Below are 17,601 nucleotides of genomic sequence, written 5' to 3' on the forward strand. Positions count from 1 at the left end.
ATTTGTGTGAAGTTACAACGTCCAATAATTCTCCATAAGAAAGATATTGACCGGACACGAATTTTATACTATTTTTCCCAACGACCTTGACCTTGCCCAAATGACCTTGGATTAAGGTCATGACACACCCATGGGTCATAAGCAATCTTTGTGTGAATTAGGAACTTCCAATGGTTCTCCATAAGAAATATATGGACCGGACACAAATTTGCACTTTTTCTGCCCTTGACCTTGCCCGATTGACCTTGGGTCAAGGTCATGACACATCCTTAGGTCATAATCAATCTTTGTTTGAAGTAAGAACTTCCAATAATTCACCATAAGAAAGATATGGACCGGACACGAATTTTGCACTTTTTCTGCCAGTGACCTTGACCTTGCTCAAATGACCTTTGGTCAAGGTCATGACACACTATTAGGTCATAATCAATCTTTGTGTGAAGAAAGAAATTTTAAAAATTCTCCATAAGAAAGATATGGACTGGACACGAATTTTGCACTTTTTCTGCCAGTGACCTTGACCTTGCCCGATTGACCTTAGGTCAAGGTCATGACACATCCTTAGGTCATAATCTATCTTAGTTTGAAGTAAGAACTTCTAATAATTCACCATAAGAAAGATATGGACCGGACACGAATTTTGCACTTTTTCTGCCAGTGACCTTGCCCAAATGACCTTTGGTCAAGGTCACGACACACTATTAGGTCATAATCAATCTTTGTGTGAAGTAAGAAATTTTAAAAATTCTCCATAAGAAAGATATGGACTGGACACGAATTTTGCACTTTTTCTGCCAGTGACATTGACCTTTCCCAATTGACCTTGGGTCAAGGTCACACCCTTAGGTCATAAGCAATCTTTTTGTGAAGTAAGAACTTCCAATAACTCTCAATAAGAAAGATATGGACCGGACACGAATTTTGCACTTTTTCTGCCAGTGACCTTGACCTTGCCCGAATGACCTTGGGTCAAGGTCATGACACACCCTTAGGTCATAAGCAATCTTTGTGTGAAGTAAGAACTTCCAATGCCTCTCCATAAGAAAGATATGGACCGGACACGATTGCACAGACAGACGGACAGACGGACGGACAGACGGACAAGGTGATTCCTATATACCCCCCCCCCCCCCAAACTTCGTTTGCGGGGGTATAAAAATTGTACATTATCTACTAAGCATTTGAACCAGAATAAGTTCTTCTGTGAACAAATACTGACTTATGCTGTCTAATCAAGACATATTATCGTTCAATCAGTGCAAAGATCTTTAAAACTTTGTGGAATGTAAACCTCTGGCGTTTATATCTACCTTAGACTTGTTAAAAATTTAGTTTTGTTGAAACCTTGGTACTTATCTCGTAACACATCACAGAACTTACTTTAATCAATAGGCAAATATATTGACATATGTATTCACTGGTTTTAACCAATAGAAATAAGAATGGCAATCAGTAAACAGCATAGGCGGTTAACCTGTTAGCTGCAGTTCAATTACTTTGAAAACCGGAAGTTATGTGTTTTATTAGTGTTTTAATCTAAAAGGAATGCGAAATGGCATCGTTTTTAGGATTTTGTAGTGGAGGTTTTACACTGCTAGAAAACAGATGAAGAAATTCCTAGGTTGTTTTCTGTTCACACACGGTAAAGTTTATCTCCTTTCGTGTATTGCTATTGATTTTAGGCTGGAAATATTTAAGCTTCCGGGTTAATCTTACTAGAATGATTTTAATTTTAAAACCCACACATCCAAAAAATTTAATAAGGGTATCTCACTACTCATGTTTTGATTTCATTGTGCAGATGATCATTATATTTTAAATGAATATTATTTTATTTATTTGTTCACCAAAGAAAGATCAGTATTTCATATTTACACAACATTCATAAAGAGAATCCATTTGAATTCAAAAAGCAAACACGTTTTTTAGGGAATTTATTTTCGTGCGGAAGGGTTTTTAGACGAAAATGACAGAAAAAAAGCTTTTCAAAGAACTTTCAATATACTTTTCTTTTTATTATTGAATGATAGACGTTTAACATAAAATAATGCAAATAGATAGAAAATGTATGAATTATTTAAACCAAATTTTGCAAGAGTTTTAACTCTGAAGCCATATATCTAAAATTTCATCAATGACCCCAATGTTTTATTATGTCAAAATTATACTGAATACATATCCAGGCAAATTGGATTAATCTTATAAAGTTTTGGATATTCAAAATGTTTTTAATTCATATCAAATTGTAACTAATTCATATAAAATTGTAACTGTTATAGAAAGTGTCTATTGTAAGTTCAAAAAGGCCACAAAAATTTTGAAGCTTTGTACAATTCTTTTCGTAATCCTTCTATTTATTGTGACCATTGTGCATATATAAAAGCAATATTTGAAGAAATAGCTTTGCTTAATCAAAAATACTGACAACAAATACTAATCGGACTGAAATTACATTTTAGGTGCTAAAAGGTCAAATAAATTAACCATAACTCAGAGGGATGAACACTGACCTCCCATTTTCTTTGAATTTTTTAAGTATGTTTTGTCCGCAGATGCCAATGATATACTTCTCAAGAAATGCTTGATACAAGAACATTGAGGAGTGGGATACTTTAACAGAATGATAAATGAAGTCATAGATGAGAAAACAATAAACTAAACTAAACTAAAATTTAGATAATATATATTTGTATTTTCTTTCTTCTAAACGGCTTTTTGATATTCCTGTGTAAATTCGATACATTAATGTACACAAATGGAATGAATACTGAAACGAATATAAAAAATTTGTGGAATAAAAGTTTTTGAAAATGAAATACAGTGTCATGATGAGAGGAGCAATATAGTATGATTAAAAAGATCAATATAAAGTCTGCCGATATAAGGCATACAGTAAGTTGTTAACACGCAGTCTAAACACAAAGTTAAATACAGAATCTATGATGAACAGTAAGATCCATGCGGTGAAATGATAGGCATTGAATAATGAAGTAACTTGTAATATTTTAACAAGTTGTAAACAAATGATACAAACATTATTGTGAAAAATTAAAAGCGTTGTGATGTGAGGACAAAGGCGGTATTTTAAACTGAATTTCAAGTAAATATTTTTTGGTATTATAAACATTCTTAGCGAAAACAAAATCATTGGACAAATTCTAATATTCTAACAGTATATGATTTTATACATTCGCCCTTGGGAAATATGATTTTTCTTGGTGGAATAAATCTTCATAATTCTCAAACATTCATGCAATAATAGTTTTATGATACCGAGCAACATGTGATAATGCAAAATACGTCGATTTCTAATAATTTTTCGACTTGTGCGAAAGCAATAACGTCGTGATTGTTTATTTTTGTTATTGTTTCTCTTTTCTTTTATAAATTCGAATCAAATGAAGTAAGACACGACGTTTTGTCGCTCGAACACGTGACTCTCTAGACCAATCAGGTGACACGTGATATAGAATAATCACATTGAAGTATTATAATATGTTTTATTGCTTTGAGATTAACCTTAATGCATTGTTTCCCTTTCCAGTGACAGCAATCTCCATAATCAACAAAGACATAATTGACCAGGGATTCTGTCATAATGAACACGTCAAGTTAGAACTACCTGTTGAATGTGGCTCCAATTTCACTGCAAGTGCACTTCATTCCACTGATGGGAACCTCATTTTGCAATGCCAGCACCCCCTCCATGGTTCGTTGAATTGTGGCGTTGAGAATGTGACAGGAAAATACAATGTATCAACAGACATATTTGAGATTGACTTTATATACAACGAGACCGTCCACGGTGGTCAACAATATAACATCAGTATTTCCTGCAATGACTCGTCGCAAGCAATACAAATTCTTCTCAAACCATGTCGTAAGTTTCAGAAACCTTAATAAAGCTTAATATATGTTTGAACAGACATTTCAAATGTTTATTTACTATACAAAACACACTTACACACTTACATCACTGGCGTGAGAAGCAAATTGAAAGTGGGAGGCTAGACGGGGGGAGGGGGGGGGAGGGTTACCTATACTTCCGAAAATAAATTTTCCTACCCATTTTTTTTTTACCCCAAATCATGAAATTCCTAATCAGGGGGGGGGGGGGGTGCTCGTATGCCTATTACTCCAACTTCTCAATCTTTAAAGGTAAATTTAGGAACAATGACAAAAGTGGGGGGGGGTCTAAACCCCCTATGATGTTATGTGCCTAATGGTTAATTCTAACTTTGCAAAAAAAGGGGGCTAAGCCCACCGCCCCCCCCCCCCCCCCCCCCCCCCCCCCAGCCCCCCGGTTCCGACGCCTATGCACATAACCTATTGCAATTTGCTTTCGATCAGCGTCGTGCGATAACAATTGAACATCTTCTTTTAAACAAACTACGTGCAAAATTCTTTTTAAATTAAGGTAAGGGGGACCATAAACTTTTGCTTCTCTGATTCTCGACCAATAGGGGTCCTAGGGGAGGGGAAAATAAAACCATTTTCGTAAAATTGTCTTATCGTCTCCAACAAATCTGATTCATGATTATGTAGACCAGACATCCTTCTACCAAAATTGTAAATTTCACTTACGGAGTACGGGTTTTGACTCTAGAGCGGGGCCGAAATAGTAAGTAGTGTTTATGCATATGAGGTTTGAAAATCTTCTATTATGTAGACCAGAAATCCTTCTACCAAAATTGTAAATTTTACTTCGGGAATGACAAAACAAACCATGATTTTTTATTAATTGAATTAGCTTATTAGTTTTTTATGTAATATGAAATCTTTGTAACAATTTTTTGTTTTATAAAAATAAAATGGATAAAAACATGTGAAAATTATCAGTATTGTGTTATCGATACTGCATTGCAATGGACTGCTTCGTGAACAATTGCCTTTTTTTCTGAAATGTTGATGAGTTTAAAGTGCCTGTCGTTATCGTTTGTTTCTTTTACTTGAGACTCTGTTTTAAATTCCATTTCTTCGTAGGTTTTGACTCTAGAGCGGAGCCAAAATGGTCAGTTGTGTTAATGCATATATTGTTTGAAAATCTTCTATTCTACTCGCACAAATCTGTTTAAAAAACTGAATTCATAATTATGTAGACCAGAAGGTCCTATATATATCAGAATTGTACATTTCATGTAACCCTGAGAAGACGTTAAATATATTGTAGAGGCTTTTGCCAAGAGTTCGAAAGGGGGGAGGGGGCAGTTTATGGAGCTTGTTCATTTAATATTTATTCATTGTAAATAATGAAATTAAGAAAAGTGGTTTTTATTATGATAAAATAAATTTTGACATTGGTCCCTGTATGCACAGGTTTGCGGGAGTTATCGCTCTTTGCGCAATGCAATGCGCAATTTTTGCAGTTAAGTTTTGGCGCCATATATATGCAAGCTGTTCGGCGAGCAGCTCTTTTTTCTCTCCATGCAGGAGGGTCACCCATACGATCTTCGTTCCAGAGACCGGGCTGTTCTTGAATTTATAAGATCGTGTGACGACTCGTCAGGCGACAGCCATGCAGAATTAGAGGCTTCCGGCGGCTTGGCAACAACGGTATCAACAGAGGAAGTTCGGGCCACCACGCCGCGGATACATGCAGTCCTAAGAGCCCCAAATATATCTAGTGAAATACTCGTTTTAGAGAAGGAGCTTCAGACCTTAGAACTACATAAACGAAAGATGCAACTCCTTCAGAATATTGATGCTTGCAAACAGACTATAGCGGCAATGCAAGAGAAAGACAGCCCTGGCCAAAGCCCAAGTTCAACTCGCGCACTTAAGAATCATGCGACTGCTTCTGGAGTTGAGCCTACACCGAATGTACAACCCCCGCAAGGTACAGTTGACCTCAGTAATCTTATGAACTTGTTCCCCTCTCATGTTTCTACTGCATTTACACAATGCCCATCCAGTAATAAAGGGAAAGTAAGACTCGTTCATAACTACGTTTGGCTTGACCCCATTATGCAACAAGAGAAGGATGATCTTCTCACACTTACCAACACTGGAGTGAAGATTAACAAAAAGCTTGATTGTGACTATTATAAACTGTCCATTGAACAGTGGGGCTAAGGTAATGCTGCCATTATGCAGGAAATGATCATTAATCAGGAACTGGATGACCAGGGAGTGCGCGACTACCTGGAGTATACCAAGTACATTAATCGCTTATTCAACAAGTATGTCAAAGGTAGTGTCCTTCTCTTTGACCGTGAGTACAGAGAATTGCAATTCAAGGAAAAGTTTCGATGGGGTGTATCTCGTCCTCACCTTCAGGATTTTCAACTGATCTCTAAACCCAACAGCCTTACCATGCAGACCCTGCAAGGATCATTGGGAACAAACGCTAAGAAGGAGGGTACCTCCAAGCAGAAAGGAAGTCGACGTGGTCCATTCACACCTGACGGCAAAGAGATTTGCAGGAAATTTAATATGGAAACATGTGACTTTACCAACTGTAAATTGCAACATTGTTGTTTTGTTTGTTATTCACAAACTCATAATGCTCTGTCTCACCCAAAAAACTAGGGAATGGGACAGGTTACTGCTCTGACTCCTCCTCAGGGCTAAAGTATTCTGTTTGGGAATTTTATTTACAAGATGACTTTCTATGTGAGGGGATAAAAGAGGGCTTTAGAATTATTGATGAGGGAGCTGAGCAGCGACTTGTCCCATGTGAAGTCGATAATTATCAGTCATGTTTTCAATATGCACAACAAGTTGAGAAACAGATGCTGTATGAATTGTCAAATGGAAATTATGTGGCTACTTGTGTCAAACCTACTATTGTTAGTGCCTTAGGAGCTATCCCTAAATCACATTCTAAGGTTAGGCTTATCCATGATGCTAGTCACCCGTTGCATATGTCTATTAATGATTATGTACAGTCGGATACTTCATGTTCATACATGGATTTACGTGTTGTTAGTAAGCTCATTACTGAAGGTTGTTATCTTGCAAAGATAGATCTACAGTCTGCTTACAGATCAGTCCCCATTCACCCTTCTAACTATTGGGCTACTGGGTTAAAATGGCAGTTTGTAAATGCTACATCGCCAACATATTTGTATGACACTAAGCTTCCCTTTGGCGCTGCTAAAAGCCCTCAAATTTTTCAACGGCTTAGTAGTGCAGTCTGTAGAATTTTAAAGAAAGAGTATGGTTATACTGCAATTGCTTATCTTGATGATTTTTTGATTTTTGGTAAAAACTTTTATGACTGTTCAAGAGCATTGTATACCCTTCTTAGGCTACTTAGAGAGCTAGGTTTTGCTATAAACTGGTCCAAGGTTGAAGGTCCTTCCCAGCAGCTGGTATTCCTGGGGGTGGTAGTAGATTCAGTGACAATGACTCTATCCTTGCCATCATCAAAGCTACAAGATTTCAACAATTTACTGGGACTTTTTCTCGGAGAGAGCGAGCTAGTGTTAGACAGTTAGAAACACTTATTGGAAAGCTCAATTGGGCCTCTCAAGTGATCTGTGGTGGTCGTACCTTTCTCCGTCGAGTTTTGGACTTGAAGAATGCTGTGACTGAGAGACATCATAAAGTGTTGCTCACTGAGGATTTCTTTGCAGATCTTCAGTGGTAGATATCATTTATATCGATATTCAATGGCACGTGTCGTATACAGGATCCACGCCCCATCACCTCACTCCAGACGGATGCTTCTTCTGAGGGAGGTGGAGGATACTACAATGGAGACTACTTCTACATTAATTGGCCATTAGATCTACCAGCTTGTGCCATGGCCCATATTAATGTTAAAGAATTTATCGCTATTTTCTTGTCTGTGTGTAGGTGGGGTAAATACTTTGTGAATAGTAAAGTGATCATACATAGTGATAATTCTTCTGCCGTGTCGTGGATTAACAAAGGAACTTCCAGGATTCCCCTTGTACAGTTCATGTGCCGCATTCTGTTCTGGACATCTGCCCTGTATAATTGTGTTATCAGTGCTAAATACTTACCAGGCAAACAAAACATCATTGGGGATGCATGTTCCCGTCTCCATGAGCTGGGTCAACTTACAAAACTGTATTCCTTAGTGCCTTCCCTGCAACACAATAACTTTTATATTGCAACATTGTTGTCTCATATGTCATTACCATTTATCTTTGCCAGGTGGATTCACTGTACAGTCCCTACAAGACCAAGCATCTGCTTTGAAAAGAAAGGCATGGGCTAACTCAACAACTTCCACTTATCGCACTCATATGAAGACTTACCTGGATTTTTGTGACCATATCAGTGTTCCCCCACTACCAGCAACTTCTAAAACATTACAGTTATATGCGACTTACTTGGCCAAAGTGAAGTGTTTCAAATTTTGTTCAAGTCAGCAATACTTGAATATTATACCACACATGCACAAACTTTGTAATCTTCCAGACCTTATTCCAGAGGATTACCAGTTGAAATATTTGCTCATGGGTATTAAGCTAGAATTGGGTAGCGCCCAATTTACTGTCGATTCGATAACACCATCACATCTTCTCCGGATGAGATCTTTCATTGACTTTTCATCAGTTGAAGACTTGGGCTTTTGGTGTGCGTGTTTGATAGCCTTTTATGGTCTGCTTCGTCCAGGCACCATTGCAATTACAGGACCTTTTGAGACATCACAACATGTCAGAAGAGTTGAGTTGATGCCTTGTTCATGGGGCTACCTACTTTGCTTACGACATACAAAGACAATTCAGTTTCGAGAAAGGGAGCTTAATGTTATCCTTCCTCAAGTTACTTGGGAAATGTGTCCGGCATCAGCCGTTCAGGCTTACCTTCATCTTACAAGAGGAGCAGATCTTTTTGGGCCTCTTCTTCTCACAGGAAAAGGTGCCGTTTTTACCTACAGCATTTTCCGCCGAAAGCTACATTCCATACTTGTACAAGCAGGAATTGATGACAGTAACATCAAGGGTCATTCTTTTCGACGTGGTGGAGCCACCTGGTTAAGTCGGATTGGTGTGCCGGTGGATCAGATCCAATCGATTGGATACTGGTCGAGTGATGCAGTGCTAAGATACATTGACCCTCACTTTTCAAATTTACTAGATACCATGGTCCTCTTTGGTAAATCACTTCCAAATGCTAAATAGACTAGTATTTTTGTTACTTATAACCTTCCAATTCAAGATATGTTACAAATCAGTTTTCTTATCTTCCCCACAAATTTTGGGATTGGGGGTTTTTGTAACTATTATTTTTCTCATATTCTTTAATCATGTTTTACGTGTATATGCGTTTGATGTATTTTTTGTCAATAAATTTTACGCCACTTTGATTACTTGATCTATTGGTAACAGGACTTGAGTCAAAGTGGTTTTTATTATGATAAAATAAATTTCGACATGGTCCCTGTATGCATAGGTTTGCGGGAGTTATCGCTCTTTACGCAATGCCATGCGCAATTTTTGCAGTTAAGTATATGCAAGCTGTTCGGAGAGCAGCTCTTTTTTCTCCCACCCACCCAACCCATTTTTTTTTCTATTTAAAGTAGCATTACTTTGTGGCTGCACTGCCTTTTTGTATGTTTGGTAATTTTTGTAATAGTGTGTATGGGGTTTTTGTAACTATTATTTTTCTCATATTCTTTAATCATGTTTTACGTGTATATGCGTTTGATGTATTTTTTGTCAATAAATTTTACGCCACTTTGATTACTTGTTCTATGGTAACAGGACTTGAGTCAAAAAATGATTAAAAAGTTACACAAGTGTTTTATTATATAAAATAAAAGAACCCAAACTTTTGCAAGATTTTAAACGAAGAAATGGCCTTGTTAGGAGAAAAGTAATATTTGGTTTGCCAAAAATACTGATAAGCGGTACGTGTACAAATGCCAAGTGATGTTTTGTATAAAAGGAATAATACAGAACGGGTGAAACATGAGAAGTGAGAAAGAAAGCAAATAACACTTTTTTCGTTTTAATGATATAGGGGCGAGATTCTGTCTGGCCCATGAGGATGGAGCATTGGGTTGATTTAAATAACACATGTATACTATTAGTTTTTAGTTTATCTCTGAAAACGCATACACGCAAAAGCTACATCCAGGTAATAAAGTTAACAAATATGCGAAATTTTCAGTATTTGGCCATGTACTCTATTATCTTAAAGTTATTCACCAAGATTGTTGGTTAATAGTCCTTGTTGCAAAATTTAAAGTAGGAAGGGGTGTTTATTGCAATATTGAATGCAACTTTAAAAATGCATAAATAGGAATCCTCAACATGTCTGTGTATGGGCTATGGTAATCGAGTGACCGTTAAGACTTGTTGGCTTCTTGTTGTATTTCAGTGTGTTATAAATATGCTTCGAAATTGTCATTATAGGAAAGAAAAAAACAACAGGAAAACTTATTTTAAATCGTATGTTTTGTCTTATTTAATATACTTGAAGCCGCTAACAAACTATTTTATAGTTTCAGGATTCGCAGTAAATGCGACTCTTCTCAACGAATCATCCATTATCGTTGATTGCCAGCATTCGTCATTCAACTATTCAAGAACTCCATTAAGTATCCAACAAAAGGAAGGGAACGAATATGGAACCGGCTCAAAAAACTATCACACACCTGATTGTCTTAGTAAGATAGATATATAAGTCATTTTGTCAACATCAGAAATAATTATCTTCTAAGTTTATTAATTTTTAAAAAAACAATTGTAAGAAAAGAGTGATAATTTCAATAAAGGAATTGTATATTTGTCTAAATGTATATTGTACATTAGCTATAATTCAGTAAAGACTTATTTTGTTAAAAAAAAAAACTCGCGCTCCAGCCAGCGTTTGTACAATTAAAGTACATTTTTCACAAAATAAATTTTGTATTTTAAAGGTAGTATGGGACACATCCTTGTTGTGACCGAATATTTATGGAAATAAACACTAAAATCAAGTGTAATTTTATAAATAGTTTCTATTCCAAACTTGTTACATGTACCCAACATCGTAGCACAGTAGGTTAGAGGGATCTGTTTACCATGAGGTCGAATCCCGCTGTAGATTTAAAGATTTTTGTTTATCCAGAAATGTTTAAAAACGTATTTTTGGGTTAAATATTGTAAAATTCGAACATTTTAAACCGCTTAAACTTTAAGAAATATAATGTACTTAAATCCGAATTAATATCGATATATGTCCAATACAATTTTCAAATGCCTGTTATAATTTTTTAGCAGTTGCAAATTGTAATCATTTTGTTTAGCTCTACGAAACGGTTTACGATGTGTGGTACCATACACACCCGGTAATGTATACCAGTGTTACTTGGGCGGTGCAGTGTACAACATCGACAGCATAAGTAATCAAACAGAAACAACACATTTAACAAGAAACACAACTTACGCAACAGGAACTGCAGCCAAAAGTAGGTTAATTTTTTTAGAGTAATAAACTACAAAATCAACGATTTTCCGAATCGTCGAAAGTACCTGTAATAATAAATGTACTGTAATTTGATAATGTTGACTTTCAAACGCCTTTGTGATATTTTTGTATTTCTTTAAAATAGATAATGCTTGTCTTATATAAAAAAATGTTTTCTTAGGTAGGTAGTACGAATTCATGCATCTGAATAATCTGGAAGGAATTCCAAACAAAAAGATTATAATAATTTTCCTATTTTACAGGTATTGGCTTTGGCAACACACGATCGATGCTGTTTGCTATGTTCCCTGTTGCTCCTGCCATATTAATCGCATCTTGCTCAAGATGAAAAAGTGTGATGACTTATCAGTATTTATAACCTTTTTGCCTATATCATTCGCGTTATTTGGGTATTTACGTCATCGAAACAATACATGTATTCAACATCTAATGTTGGACTTCAAATTCGACCATGTTTTAAATTTTTTTAGTTTATCATTATGATTTTCTGCCTGCTAGTGACTGCAACGTTAGACATTCCACATATATATAACAATTCTTATTCAAAGAGTCCGATATTTACATTTTTTAAGTGTTTATGTAAAAGGTTACTTTTTATTCTTGATCCGCCTTAGTAACCTAACATACACGAGGTGTACCTTGCCTTCATACATGTCTTATCATGAGCTGTTTGCTGTGGTCGGAATGTGATTGGCAATTCCAAAGTGTGCATATTTCATAGATACTCTTTCCCAAGATATCCTCGATTCACATTATTAATGATTAATGACTCAGTATTTGTAAATACCTCACGGTTAAAAACATACTCATAAAAACGTACGACAGTTACCAAGGTTCCTTCTTTGAAGGGGCCCCTCTAACTTAACAGGTTTCAATACCCGGCTAATAATGTTTTTGAGTTTTGTATTGCAACACACTCGAATGATAATGTTGAAAAATTGTGCGAGGAATTCCGAATGATTTCAAATGAAGATTGGTTTCAACATCCCATCCCAAGTATAAATCTTCGTAAAAGAATTCCCGTGTATTTTTACAAGTAAAAATTAATAAATATGTGAATAAAATTATTTGGATAACTTCCCTTTCATCAATATCAATTGCACTACGTTCTCAGGTATGTGTATTTTTTTTTTATTAAACATCGTCTTAAAATGCTGTATTGATATCGTAGGGCAGACTATGCCATGAAAAACAGTCATGGCAACAGTCTTCTCTCGAACTTAAAAAAACCACAAAACCAAACAAACTGTTGAATATGATAAAATATTGTTAAAACCAAAATATATTATATTCAAAAGTGTGCAGTCATGGATGACCAAGTCTGGAGTACAGTTAATTCATACAACATAACATGCTATTTTCAGGTTATGCATACTATCCCTATCCACCTTCATTAATAATGATTTTATGTGAATCACCATAACTACAATATTAAAACAAAATACATCAGAATATCTACAAAATACCTGAAATTGTAATATATTAGGTGTGTTTATATGATTGTTTTTAGTTTGTGCCATCGACAGACTGAATTACATTAGTGAGTGCTCGGGAATCAAGAACATTCATCTATTGTATGTATTTTAATTAGATATTGATTCTTGGTATCTTGTTTTAAGTGGCATAGTGTCTTTTGGACTCTTTATACATCATTTAAAGAATGAAGTCTCGAATATCAAACATGCATACCTGTAGTTCTCTTTTTTTCTCACAATAAGAATAAAATTATTTTTCTTGAAGATATTCATTTTTTCTATACAATTGCAAAATCTCTGTCAATTCTATTAATGAGTTGTCAAATATCTACGTAAAACAACAAAACAGAATAAACTACTGCCCAAATTATTATCAATAAACTGTTTGCCTGTAATTGGATAATGAGTTGTTTAAAATGTTAACCTAAATTTATCTGATATATCTGAATGTGAATCCGTGTAAATAAATGTAGTGTCATAATACATTTATCACGCAAAGAGCAGAGCAGACTACAGGGCTGCATTTTACAAAAGTACTTACGACAAAGTCGTAAATATTTACAGTCTCATAAAATGATCTGTAATGAACAGAATTGTCATAAAACCATTTGTTTACAAATATTTCAATTCTTATAATCATGTTTTCTAGCCATAAGAATAAACTATTGATTAGTTTGTGATTAACTAGCATTTATTAATTCAGTCGAAAGTTCTTTTTGTAAAACGCAGCTAAGGTCGCTAGATCTTCAGCTACGTTTCATAATATATACGGATCGTTTATGTATGCTTGTCACTTAATGAATCTAAATTATTTAACTTTAAAGCATATGTGTACATGTGTTGAGTTTCTGCTAGGAATAGGAAAACTGAGCAACCACGTAAATGTACCCCCCCCCCCAATTTATACAGCACAAAGCTTTGGGATTAGGATAAATTATATATTATGAACTCAAAGTGGTTTTTAGAAATACTGGTGTCATATGTATTTTAATCTGAGAAATTTACATGTATTTTCCTAAAAATAATTCTAAATAATGAATTTCCCTCTACAACAAGTCATGTCGCGAGGGGATGCTCCGCTTTGCGGTGCCCTTGTTTTCTTTTTAAATGCAAATAAACCATAGTTCGGTTACTTTGTATGTTTCATAATTATTATTGCACTTTCGATGACTGTATATCTAATTTAAAGTGCTTGTAATCCCATTGGTCCCAACCTATTAGCATCAGTGTTTTATAATTACTTTTACGCTCTTAATGACTGTATATCTAATTTAGAAGAGTAAATCTAAAGCTTGCGTATATATCCATTGATCACAACCTTATAGCGCCGTGAACATATCACTGTGAGGGGGGCGGGGGTATTGGTTTTTGTTTACGTCGATCGATGTTACAATCAAGATTGTGAAGACATGTTAAAATACAGAGATCAGATAAAAAAAAAACCAAGGCGATTCATCGGGTCATTTAACAGTTTAACTCTAGAGATATTACCTTTAAGGATTTCATGCTGACGTCTTTAAGTGCATGTACACATGAGTGAGCAGGTGTATTGAATGATCAATTAGCCAGCCATCGTAGAGTTTTCCCACATTCTTTCTTTTCTTTGTGCAACAATGAAATATAGTAGGCCGAACGAAAGTAGGCCTACACATTTGTAAAAAAAACAACCAAGTCTTGCTTGCAAACGGTTTTTATTCATACACAATAGATACATTTCTTATATAATGTTTGGTGAATTATACATGAATTATTTCCCAAAAATCATTTAATTTTACATAAAAAGATACCTATATCGCACACAGATTGCGTAACATTTCGTACGAGATATTCAAGAAAGTTAATGTGATTCGTTTTCATAGTTTGTTTTTTAATTTTAGTAAAGTTTTTAGTTTAGCCAAACATTCCAAGGTTGGTAAGATTTCCTTGGGTATCAACTATGGGTAAATTCTGTTAGTGTAATGGGTGATATTCAGGCTCTAACTATATCAACAGATGTGCCTAGTAGACATAAACTGAAAGATCATTGGAATTGCGTAATTTAATTTTTTTGTACTAGAACAGCAAAAGATAAAATTTATCGTCCAATGAAATGTTTCTTTTCTTTTGATTGGCAAATGCCATTATCATTATATCGTTTAGTAAGTATACAGTGGGCAAACAATTCTAAAGTCATTCATATTAAAAACTGTGGCGTACATGGCCGGTACAACAGGATTTTACTATGTTTACATGCTGATAAAGGACTATATCCTTTCTCTCGAAACTCTCTGCTGTATTAAATGTCTCAATAATTCGACAAACACATTACGAATAAGGTGTATGTGCCACGTGCCTTTGAAACTACATAGTTCTTAGCTTGTTTACCTGTATGCAAGTTAAATGACATTCAAATCAACCATCCGATCCTCGAGCAGGTATTTCTCTGTGGGGAGATTTAAAGAACGATGAATCTTGGACACGGTAAGAATGATTTTTTAATTTTTTTTTATTTAAAACAGATAAATTATTAAATTATTTATCTAAAGATTCAAATCTGTTATAATATATTAAAAGATATACCTCTGGGACCTTAGGTTTTCTACAACTCTATGATTGAAATCACTTTGAAAGAAGTAAAACAGATACACAGTTATGAGCTACAGTGTAGGTATTGATACGCAGTCGTAACGGTCTGACATTTTCTTATATAACGGTATTTCAGTCATTAATAAATAGACTCAAAGTTAATAATGTGTATCAGTGTATGATATATTATCTCAATGTTGTACATCTTTTAACTACACATAACGAATATGATATAGTTGTACATGCATACATCATCCACGATATCAATCAGTGCAGTAGATACAGAACACAGACAAGGGCAAGTTAGCGGACTAATATATCCGGTTCAAAGTCAAAATGATAATCACTACCAAAAAATAGTCTGCTTTCGCATTTTCTGCATACTACACCGTCGAATATTTAAAACTGTGAATTTTTTAGCTCACCTGAGCTGAAAGCTCAAGTGAGCTATTCTGATCACATTTTGTCCGCCGTCCGTCTGTCCGTCTGTCAACTTTTTACATTTTGAACTTCTTCTCTAAAACCGCTTATCTAATTTCAACCAAATTTAGCGCAAAGCATCCTTATGGGAGGGCAAACATAAATTGCAGAAACAAAAGTCCGATCTGTATTCAAAGCGGAGAAAACCTTGAAACTGTAGAAATAGGGGGTGCATTTTTAAAAATCTTCTTCTCAAGAACTACTGAGTCCAATTCAACGTAGTTTAGCATAAATTATCCTTATGGGAAGGAAAATATGAATTGCAAAAATTAAGGGCTAATTCTGTTTCAAATCTGAGTTATTACGAAAATAATAATAAAGGAAAGGCGTGTTTCAATCAGTTTAAAAGCTTCGGGTTCGGCATCCGGTAAAATGGGTAGGCAAGACTTGGCCTGGGCAAAACAAAAGATTGGCAGTTGTTGATCTGCCAATCTCATTAAAATTTCAGGATACTTGATGGACCAGTATATTTGTATTCGCTGTAAATATTGCTGCAAAATAATGCGTATTTGGAATTATCGATTGCCGATTTGCCCCGGCTTTTATTTTGCCACAGCCCGGGTTTGCATACCCATTTTACCAAGACTCGTATTCCATACTTCTAAAACGAGGTTCTTTGTTTAAAGTAGCAGGGGAGGGGGGGGGGAGAACGAAAATATAGGGAATTGGAACATAACAGTGTACCCCTACCAAATGTTTAGCTTTATATCTTGCGTAGGATTTTCTTATTCTGGTAAAAAAAAAGTATTTCATAAAGGTACAATGTCAAAGATTACGTGTATGCAAAAATAAGTGTAAAATTTGAATACTTTACAATATTTATTTTTTGTTATTCTACCGAGGGACCATATGGCACAATATCTTTTGAACGCCCATTGTTACTCAGGTGAGCGATGTGACCCCTTGGGCCTCTTGTTGAAATATATAATAACATGTCCGTTTGTATAAACTAGTTTGAATACTCTGCGTTGCGCACTTATCTGTTAAATTTTGATATTTTAATTGGCCTATTTTGACAAAGAAGATGTGACAAAGAAGGTAAATCGGTTATATACAAACACTTAAAATTGAGACGAAATAATAAGTTTGTAGACATTGCAGCATAGAATTACAAATTTGAAGGTTATATTGAATAACCAGCTTGTTAACCAAGACGAATTACATAATACTTCGTCTTATACTATAACATGAATAACAGTATAAACAACCATTCAACATTCTGGAAATCCATTAGTGCAATAAACAGAAATAAATGTAACGATACAAATGAAATATGTAGTTCCATCGATATTTATGTAGAACTCAATAGGAGATAAATGCTTAAAACATATGTTTGAAGAGTAAAACGTGTGCTTGAATGATAGTTTCTCTCTCTCTCTCTCTCTCTCTCTCTCTCTCTCTCTCTCTCTATATATATATATATATATATATAGATCTATTACATATCATATAAAGTGACAATGTGTTATTATGTAATTAATTAATTCAATTTTTTCACAATATTAAATTTTTCAGCTCCTCTGCAATACGATTTCGAGATAATGATAACGCGTACATGAAATAGAACTACCTAAAAATAGAGTAGAAATTAAAAAAAATGAAAAAAATATACTGCCCCACCACTTTTATAAAAAAAAAAAGGAACCAAACCAACATACATAACTATAAACCATAAATATTCGATAACCTT

At 35.0% G+C, this 17,601-nt stretch overlaps 1 protein-coding gene across 5 annotated transcripts; it reads left to right on the top strand.

Moving 5' to 3' along the window:
- The first annotated feature begins 941 nt into the window (after positions 1-941).
- On the top strand, positions 942-13,130 carry LOC105339693 (uncharacterized). Of its 5 annotated transcripts, XR_010713318.1 has the most exons (6): positions 1,221-1,642; positions 3,545-3,880; positions 4,984-5,011; positions 10,424-10,588; positions 11,210-11,371; positions 11,634-13,130. XR_010713318.1 is itself a non-coding variant. In XM_066082659.1 (5 exons), exons 1-5 carry the CDS (start codon positions 1,606-1,608, stop codon positions 11,717-11,719), a joined length of 780 nt encoding a protein of 259 aa, XP_065938731.1. In that variant the 5' UTR covers positions 1,221-1,605; the 3' UTR covers positions 11,720-13,130. The 5 variants fall into 5 exon arrangements, 3 of the variants coding, with proteins under 3 accessions (XP_065938726.1, XP_065938723.1, XP_065938731.1); XM_066082659.1 differs by lacking the exon at positions 4,984-5,011 and having other exon boundaries at positions 10,430-10,588; XR_010713317.1 differs by lacking the exon at positions 4,984-5,011 and having other exon boundaries at positions 1,411-1,642.
- Positions 13,131-17,601: the final 4,471 nt, after the last annotated feature.

This window comes from Magallana gigas, chromosome 1 (assembly GCF_963853765.1).
Source record: "Magallana gigas chromosome 1, xbMagGiga1.1, whole genome shotgun sequence".
NCBI classification, from domain to species: Eukaryota; Metazoa; Mollusca; class Bivalvia; order Ostreida; family Ostreidae; genus Magallana; species Magallana gigas.